At 32.9% G+C, this 9,594-nt stretch overlaps 2 protein-coding genes across 2 annotated transcripts; one reads left to right on the top strand and one right to left on the bottom strand.

Annotated features, from left to right (window-relative positions):
• Positions 1 to 210: 210 nt before the first annotated feature.
• Positions 211 to 1,769, bottom strand: LOC137821872 (cysteine protease XCP2). The gene is made up of 4 exons (XM_068626664.1): positions 1,268 to 1,769; positions 879 to 1,114; positions 660 to 800; positions 211 to 560 (listed from the first exon to the last, which is right to left on the bottom strand). The coding sequence occupies exons 1-4, from the start codon at positions 1,725 to 1,727 to the stop codon at positions 336 to 338; spliced, it is 1,062 nt and encodes a 353-aa protein (XP_068482765.1). The 5' UTR covers positions 1,728 to 1,769; the 3' UTR covers positions 211 to 335.
• Positions 1,770 to 6,680: 4,911 nt separating this feature from the next.
• On the top strand, positions 6,681 to 9,594 carry LOC137821297 (protein CUP-SHAPED COTYLEDON 3). Its single transcript, XM_068625815.1, has 3 exons — positions 6,681 to 7,189; positions 7,912 to 8,201; positions 8,690 to 9,594. Exons 1-3 carry the CDS (start codon positions 6,985 to 6,987, stop codon positions 9,323 to 9,325), a joined length of 1,131 nt encoding a protein of 376 aa, XP_068481916.1. The 5' UTR covers positions 6,681 to 6,984; the 3' UTR covers positions 9,326 to 9,594.

Raw genomic sequence — 9,594 nt, 5'->3', positions numbered from 1 at the left:
AAAATCTTAAACAGATATAATAAAAAGTCCATGTTTTTTTAAAATTATATATGTTGAAACAACGGGTTTTGTCTACTGATACCATTATCCTGGTATGGATAGAGCAATAGATAACCTTTTTATGATCTGACTGTTAAAATTTTGGGTTGCATGAAACTTTTTTGTAATGTAGAATGACGAAAAAGGAAGAATCCCTGAAGGCTGAAGGAATAACGAGAAGAGTTAATGAAATTTTTATTATGATTACATTGTTTTAAAGGAAAAGGTGGAACAGACAGTAGATGAAAGTGAAGAAAATGAGAGACAGTAATGGAGTAAGCATAGAGGGAAGGTTATTATGAATCTTGTTTCTTCTTAGTTGGATAAGAAGCCATCTTGTAGATTCCACAGATTCCTTCAGCCTTTCCAATGTTCCTCCTCATTCTTATGTATCCTTTTTCTCCCCACTTAGAACCCCATGAATTCTTCACAATGATATAATCCACACCCTTAGCAGTTCCGTATCCAACAGCTGCTACACCGTGATCTAGGTCACTTCCGCAATGTCCATCGAAAACACCCTACGTTCATTTCAAAATTTGTATTAGTTGAATTCAAACTAGTTTCTCTTATAAATGAACCACCTGTTTGTAGTAGTTTTTACTGAAACATATACATACCCCGCTATAGAACTGGAAATCTCTGCCTGAAGCGTCTATGGCCACACTGAGGGGTTGGTTTGCAAGTGCTTTCAATAGGCTCTGTTCATTGTTTTGTGGCACGTCATGGTACCCGCTAATAGTAACAACTTCAGTTTCTTCCTGCCCATGAACAACCAAAAATAGGTTAATAGCCAAGTTTATCATCATCTTATAGCCAAGTTTATCATCTTGAATTACCTTTGTCATCTCGCAGCTACCTTCCTCCATAATGTAAGGATAGTCTTCCTCCTTGTGGAGTCCACCGTTTTCTGCTATAAAGGAGAATGCATAGTCCATGAGACCCCCATTGCAACCATTGTTGTAGGTTCTGTCACAGTCAATCAACTCTTGTTCAGACAATGATGTCAGATTTCCAGTCACAATCTGGTTTATTCCCTCAACTGCTACAACAGTGGAAAATGCCCAGCAGCTTCCTGAAACAACAATCAACAATTAATAGGACCATGAAGTTTGAATTTGAATTAATTCAATCCAAAAACTAGGTCATGGTGAGACTCGATTGTTGTTACAACATTTACACACACTATTTTATCTAACAAGTGAAGACCTCCTACAAATATACTTACCACATGAACCTTGGTTCTTGACTTGAGTTACCGCACCCTTCTTTCTCCAGTCCACTGACTTTGGCAATTCAACATCCTTGTAAGTGAACTCTTCTGGGGATTCTCTCCTTCTAGAGTAGTCAACCTTAAGCCCGAGATACTTGTTCTTAAACTCTTGGTGGCTCAAATCAGCAAACTCATTCAACCCTAGCCAGTAGTTGCTGCTCTCCTTGTTCCTCTCATCTATGTGCTTTAGGTTATCCCTGAAAATCTCAAACCTAAGCAGCTTCTCCTCAATGCTCTCGTAGAGCTTGCCGTGTCTTGACATCCACGATTCAAAGAGCTCAATGAGCTTATCCATGGACTTCAAGTCCTCGGATGAATAGCCCACAATGGAGAAATCGCGGGCAAAAGCCAAAGAGGCAAATAGGCAGAAGGAAGCAACAAGAAGAAGTAGCTTGGAGGAGGAGGAGAAAGCCATGGCTATAGTTGTTGAAGAGTGAGTAGAATAAGAGGGAAGGGATGAAGAAGAATGGGAGAAGAGAGGAGTATATATAGGTTGTGCAGTTTTAGATGATACTTTGAAGTAAAGTCTGTTGAGTGTTGTAGCAGGGCAGAGTGAGTAGTAGTAGTCTTCAAGTATATTTTTGTAGGTGCCTTTACATCAAAGCATAATACTAAGATAGGGTTTAGGAGAACGTTCACATATATTTTTAATATTAACTATTTAAACATGATTTATTTTTATTCTTCTTCACATAATAATTAGGAGTTTTGCGTTCTATCTCTTTATGTGTGCGACTGAGATCAATAACTTGCTTACAAATTCACCTTAGAGATAGTGTTTGACATAATTATACAAAAGAGCAAGATCAGCATATTATATATATATATATATATATATATATATATATATATATATATATATATACACGTTTCGTTGAAATTAGTAACTAAAATAAGTGTTCTTTAATACACGGTTACATTCATTTACACTTAAATAAATTATTATTTTATATTATAATATAATATTTTATTTCAAAAATTATTTTTACTATTTTGTTATCAAAGAAACTTTATTCTTTATATATATACAAAAGTTGCCATGATATTAAAGTAATACTTTAAATGAACCTTTGTGTGAAATTATAAATTTACCCAGTTACGAAGCAAGATAGAAAATAATGAAGATAGATGAAGTGGTTGTATATTATTTAATAATAATTACAAGTTAAATAGAATGGGGGAAAATACACGTGGTTACATTTGAGACATCTTTTGAATGTAATTAAGGTTATCTCATATTTGAAGACATATTAAGGATATTTAAATTTAAATTTATGTTGTTGATATATATATATGAGCATGTTATTCTAATATTCTAACTGGTTTGTAAAACAATTAATGTACATAATATTCATAATCACCAATTTACTCTGTTTAACTTGACAGGATAAAATGGAAAGAGCATTTTTAGGTTGAATTTATGGTACCAGAGCGTAAGCTTGAGGTTCTAGTACCGAGATTAAAAATAATGAAGATAAAGCAATTGTGTATTAATTGGTACTAAGTCTATTTAAAGGTTTCATGCTTACAAAAAAATTACTTAAAGTATAACTCTATTTTATTTTAAAAGTATAAAATATTAATTAACACATTTATATTTCTATATTTCTATATATATATATATATATATATATATATATAGGTTTATTAGTCTAAAACCATGTATAAGTAATTACATATTTTTATGTTATTATGTATACATGAATTATATACCATTATTTATATAAACAGATTGACATAGTATACTAAGATGTCTTAGAAAAAACAAGGTTTAGTCTTTTTTTATCTAAATTTGGTGCTTTTTTCTAGTATATGTCACATCAAACTTAGTATATATAGAAGAATTTTTAGGAAATTCTATCTTTAAAAATAAGTTGACATATATTATATCTTAATAATCTTATTTTAATGGACTTAAAGTCATTGATATTATTTATGGAAATCCAAATAAGTTTAAAAGACAAACCCTTATTTGCTGATAAATTTATTATTTTTGTCATTGAAAGATGATTAAGTGAGTTAACGATGTGAGATTACTAATACTATAAGAAAATCATGAAATAAGAACTAATTTTAGAAATCAAATATAATTAGTTGTTATAGTGACTAAACTAGAGATATTTTAGAAACTAAAAGAAATTTTGCTTTCTAAATTAGTTTCTAAATTGATATCTAATTAGTTACCAAGGTTTTAACTACCAATTATTTATATTCTAAATTTGGTAGCAAAAACCTTGGTTGCTAATTAGATACCAAATTAAAAACTATTTAACAATAATAGAATCTAATTTAGAAACCAAATTTTGTTTAATCTCTAAAGTGGTTTCTAATTTAATCACTATAACAACTAATTATTTTTTTTGTTTATAAAATTGATTTATATTTCATGATTTTCTTGGAGTGTAAGTAGTATCGTCATGATGTTCATGAATCACTACAAGAAAATCATGAAATAAAAATCAATTTTAGAGATAAAAAATAATTAGTTGCTATAGTAACTAAATTAGAGATCATTTTAGGGACTAGATAAATTTTTGGTTTCTAAATTAATTTCTATTATTGTTAAATGAGTTTCTAAATTGGTATTTAATTAACAATCAAGGTTTTTGCTACCAAATTTAGAATCTAAATAATTGGTAGTTAAAACCTTAGTAGCTATAATTAGATACAAATTTAGAAACTATCTAATAATAATAGAAAATAATTTAGATTTTTTTTTTAGTTTCTAAAATGGTCTCTAATCTAGTTACTATTACAACTATTTATTTTGGTGTCTAAAATTTAGTTTCTTATTTCATGATTTTCTTGTAATGAATTTTACATAATTAACATTTTTAGAGCAGACAACATTTGGTTAGTATGTTGGTGATGGTTACTACTGTAAACAAGTAGATGCTTTAAGAATCAACTTTTCAAAGAGGTTTGGGAGCCTACTATTTTCTTATTTGTATATGTGTTTATCCTGTTAATTTATGTTTTTGTTGGATAAATGTATATAAATTGAAGTAATTCGAATATTATATATACAATATATTTTCTTTGTTGATCAAAAAATTGTCTTATACCATAAAAGATGAACTCATATTTTAAACAAGTAATACACATGCGCTTTTGTTTTCACTATCATCAATGAAAAATATTCTTAAGATAGTTACTATCAATTATTTAAATTTTGATGTGAGATTATTTAACAAAAAAGGTTCAATGATTTTGAAAGTAATAAAACAGTAGTTTTAAAAAAGAAGAGAATGTATTGTTAATACTTTATATCTAATTTATAATATAGGAGAAATTTAACCTTTTTCTTCAATGTCCAAATTTAGGGTTCATTTGTTGGTAGATAATGGTCAATACTTAACCTTCTGTTTTTTATGTCTCTTCAATGTGTCCTTCTTATTATTGCTCTTTTATTATGTATGGTTCCTGTCAATGAATCATGAAACACGGCCCATAACATAAAGTACGTACACTGTACGTACATGTGTAGTTTATACGCTAACTTGTTGCATATCTTAAGTCCTAACGGTTACCTATTATTCTATATAGCCCTACCAAATTACTTTCTCACGTTCAAATTTTTATATTCATTTAAAAGGTTTTAAAATAAATTCTCAACATTTATTACTAAATTTTGTTTTTTTCTAACACACTCTAAAGAAATGTGAGAAAAAATCTAGAAATTAAATGTTATTTTAAATATCATGTTTTAAAATCTGAACCGTCGAAAAAGAAAGTGTTGTGATATACAATAGAAATAGAAATATATTTAGGATAAGAGAACATTAAAAACAGTTTATATCTAAAATTGATGTGATGAAACCCTAGATTGTAAGAAAAGTGAAAAATGGTAAGGTTGAAAAGTTAAGAAGCATAAATATTAGTGTATGGCAGGTGATGAGTGGTGGAGTGAGGAAGAAGGTAGACAGAGGAGAAGAGGGTGGGGATATGTGCAGAATGCATTAGAAGATGGAAAAATAATAGAATAGGAGAAAGAAAGAGAAGAAAAAGAAGGTAAGATATAATGAAAATTCAGAAGACAGAGGGTCCAGGGGCTAAGGCAATAGGCTTATGTAACCTACATATACTGTAGCCTATGGCGTATTGGATTCTTGTTCTGCTGTTATCTTTTACTTGGCCAACTCACTAAGATCTAAGCTCTACGCACATGCACATGAATCTGCACCTGAACCTGCACCTGCACCTGCACCTGCTCTCAGGCCCTCCCTGCACCATTCAAATTGTTCATGCTATGCTTCTTCTATCTTATTATCTCACTTAATTTTGTGTTATAATACTCATCATACACGTGCATTATCAATTTTGTTTCAATTAATCTGAACCTCTCTCTGCTAAGCTACACCACACTGATGCATTCTATTTTTACTGTTAAAGTTTACTCCTCACTACCAACCTACCTACGTCATGCAAGCCTTCAGGGACTACCTATTTCCTATTTGGTGCCAACCACAATCATTTACTATACCACTAATCATATTAAATTGTTTCATCTTCTATGTTTCCCACCATAAATTTAACCAACTGAAAGTTTAATTTTATGTAAACCAGTCTTCAACCTTTCCACTTCAAATTAGTTATTCAAAAATTACAAGTCTTTTCACACCAAATTTGATCCACTGCGTCCATTAGAATGATTTATAAATCTTACACTTTCTGGCCTATGCATGCAAAGTAGTGAAAAGAGAAAAAAAATATAACAAGTCGTAATAAGATCAAGACAATTATAGGTGATGTGATGTGATGAGATAATCGCTGCTCTGAGGCCACATGGTTTTATATCTTATCCCTTCTTTCGGAGTTCAAACTCTGACGCTGCAATTCAACCCCTTTTCCCATATATTGGAACAGATCAAAGAAATTAATTAAACTGTTCTACTGGCCTTGAGTTTAATGCAATTTAGCAGAAGTTTTTTTACAGAAAAAAAAAATAGTCTGTATTACAGTTTTTTATGTGATGAAAACTTTCCCATTTAAAAAGTTGTTTAGAAACTTCAAAATCAACTTTAAAGAATAACGACTTTATGAAATTGGTGTTTAGCTTACCTCCAATAAATGGAGTTAAACAACCTTATCTTAAGTGGACCACTGCAATTATAAGAACGAGTATCCAAGTTTAGACCTATTTTATACCATTAACGCAATTTTAAATAGAATATAGAGTTATCTTTTAATCTCCTTTTTTTATCGAGGAAAGATAGGGAGCTATTTTTTTTATAAATTTAATATTGTACGACAAATTTGACTATATATAATAGTAATAACTACATATTTGGAATGAGCTACACTATTTATGCAACACAGTGCCTTAGTTTTGCTTGTATTTTTATTCATTATAAGTTTTGGTTAGAAACACAGTCACTAAATGCTATAGTTTATAGTGATCCTCTCTGGTTTTAAACTAATTTACTCTTTCGAAAAATTTGATTCTGTACTGTATGTCCACGTTTAGGTTCATACGTATACCTGTTTAGCTGTTGGTTTCGATCTACTCCTCCCCTCGTTTTCAGAACTCCCTTTATAACATTCATTATATATCTCACTCCAATCCCTTTACCTCATCAATATTTTCCTGTTCTTAAAGCTAGCTATCGGTTCAGTCTTTCACTTTTCTTTGCATAAAAAAGAAGAGGTTTGAGTGGATATTTTAGGAGGACATGCTGGCAATGGAAGACCTACTGTGTGAACTTAGTGATCATGAAAAGAGAAACGAGCAAGGTCTGCCACCGGGTTTCAGGTTTCACCCCACTGATGAAGAACTTATAACCTTTTACTTGGCTTCAAAAGTCTTCAATGGGAGCTTCACTAGTGTCAAGTTTGCTGAGGTTGATCTCAATAGATGTGAGCCGTGGGAACTTCCAGGTAACATCAATATATATATAGATGTATTTGTATTCTTCTGCCCAAACCCTCACAAGAATGGTGTGCACCTTGAGTTTCATCAAACAAATTATAAGAGAAAAAATGTTGACAGTAGATAATATTTTATGTTTGTTCAGAGTCAGATGAAGTAATAGAGTTTTAGAAATTTATCTTATTATTAGTTACAGTTCCTGCTGTTTTCGGCCTCATATTTAGGTTAATTCGTGAAAACTAAGACATATATTGTGGGCTATCCACTAGCATGTCACCTCAAATTTTCAATGGCGTCATCAACTTCCCTCCTTTGGATCTTCTTGTTTTTCCTGTTCCTAATTTTTGTGTGCTGAACATCGAGAGTGGACAGCTAGCTATATAACTCCAACAAAGTTTGAACAAAATTTAAGCAACTTTAATTGGTCCCAAGAGTTTTCCATCCAACATATACTAAGTAGAGGCAAAAGAAAATAAACCTATTTCATCACCTATATATGCCCTGATAGAAATGTGAACTTTTTAATGTGCCAGACAAATCAGCTACCTGGGAGAAAGATTCATATGAACCCTATTAACCAACTTGGTTCATGTACATTAATTTACAGATTCAAGTCAAATATGAGATGATGTTTTATAGGTTTCTATAAATTAGTTATACATGTTTTGCTTCCATGCCCTGGTGTACATGCATTGAATATTGATGTCAGAAATGTTGGGTGTGGAAGCAGATGTGGCAAAGATGGGGGAGAGAGAGTGGTATCTGTTCAGCTTGAGAGACAGAAAATATCCAACTGGACTTAGAACAAACAGGGCCACCGGAGCTGGGTACTGGAAAGCCACTGGGAAGGACAAGGAAGTGTTCAGTGCATCAAGTGGAACCCTACTTGGGATGAAGAAGACCCTTGTTTTCTACAAAGGAAGGGCCCCTCGTGGTGAAAAGACCAAATGGGTCATGCATGAGTACCGTTTGGACGGTGACTTTTCCCTTCCCCACCCTCACCCTCATCACATTTCTAAGGTACGGAACACAACCATCAAAATTAGACAGGATTCTGAATTATTATTGTATTTTTCTTCACACTCCTTTCTTTGTATAATAAATTCTCATTAATAGATATTTAAAATTTCAATTTTGTCTGAAGAATGGTGGTGTAAACAATATTATACAATGCAGAATCTACAGCACGTGCGACGTGCGAATCAAGTTATCTCCCTCCCTCTCTCTGCTCCTATTCCTACTCCCTCCTAAACTTTTTGTCTTCTTCTGAGTTGACCCACCTATGTGCACAGTATGGCACCATGTCTTTTCCTTTTCACCAACCAAACATGACCCTTTTCACTTTCCTTCATAATTTATTTATTACTAACCTTCTGGGTGGTTCTTTTGATGTGATCGATTGAATTGATTTTTATCATTACCAACCTGTGAAATTGTGAATCCCCATTAGTTGTTAATCAAAACTTACATTGCATGTTGATAATAGTTCCAATGTTTGTTTTTCACAGGAGGAGTGGGTGATATGCAGGATATTTCATAAATCCGGGGAAAAGAGGACTCCACTGGTCCAAGTCCAAGGACATTCAGATGCTTCTTCGTCTCCAACAAAAAATTCTTTACCTCCTTTACTTGCAAGCCCAACTTGCTTTACATTGGAACTAGAATGTCAATCCCAACAAAGCCCGGTTCTCATTCACCACCACCAAGACCAAAACCACCTCTCTCACTCTCACCCTTATCTTTTCCCATTGCATGCATCACCACAACTCACCAACGCCAGAAACCATCCTTCATTTTCTGACCTGTTCTTTAAGCCCCTGCACAACTCACAACAAAACTGCATCTTCAAGGCCAAGGAAAAAACAGCTCCAAAAGTAGTCAAAACGGAGGAGGCTACAGCATTCTATCAGTACCATTTACTAGGTGACGCCAATAACTTGCGGGTGAACCAAAATCCGAGCAATTTCCCAAACCCTTTCCCTGATGTTGAGGTGGATGCTGGGCTGATGGCATTCTCAGGAGGTCCAAATGCTGAAGTTAGGGACATGTCCACCTCAACTGCCTTTAATAGGGTAGGGTTGCAGCAGGTGATAGATGCTGCTCATATCGGAATAGATTCTTGGCCTCTGCCCCAGCATGTTTAAAATGTGTCTGTTATATATATATTCATATATATTTACTGCTCTACATACACAGACTCCTTGTCTCCTACCTTATGTATTTGCATAACATATAATTAATTAAATGACTGCTTCTATTGTATGTATTCCTGCCTATGTCAAGCTAGATCTTCTACTAGATTTGTTACGTTCCGTGACTACAACCTCAGACACCGACAACATGGATCTGTAACACATTCTCGGACGTCTGATCCACCATTCATTGTACGTCATCAGTTTTTCATGTATGTTAT

The sequence above is a fragment of the Phaseolus vulgaris genome, chromosome 9 (assembly GCF_000499845.2).
Source record: "Phaseolus vulgaris cultivar G19833 chromosome 9, P. vulgaris v2.0, whole genome shotgun sequence".
NCBI classification, from domain to species: domain Eukaryota; kingdom Viridiplantae; phylum Streptophyta; class Magnoliopsida; order Fabales; family Fabaceae; genus Phaseolus; species Phaseolus vulgaris.
Note: the sequence above shows the minus strand (reverse complement) of the source record. Positions and strands in the feature narration are given on the sequence as shown.

Coding starts and splice junctions, on each gene's coding strand:
- LOC137821297 (XM_068625815.1), top strand. CDS start 6,985: ATGCTGGCAATGGAAGACCTACTGTGTGAACTTAGTGATCATGAAAAG. Junction 7,190..7,911: donor TGAGCCGTGGGAACTTCCAG/GTAACATCAATA, acceptor GTGTGGAAGCAG/ATGTGGCAAAGATGGGGGAG. Junction 8,202..8,689: donor ACCCTCATCACATTTCTAAG/GTACGGAACACA, acceptor TGTTTTTCACAG/GAGGAGTGGGTGATATGCAG.
- LOC137821872 (XM_068626664.1), bottom strand. CDS start 1,727: ATGGCTTTCTCCTCCTCCTCCAAGCTACTTCTTCTTGTTGCTTCCTTC. Junction 1,115..1,267: donor CAAGAACCAAGGTTCATGTG/GTAAGTATATTT, acceptor TTGTTGTTTCAG/GAAGCTGCTGGGCATTTTCC. Junction 561..659: donor ATTTCCAGTTCTATAGCGGG/GTATGTATATGT, acceptor AAATGAACGTAG/GGTGTTTTCGATGGACATTG.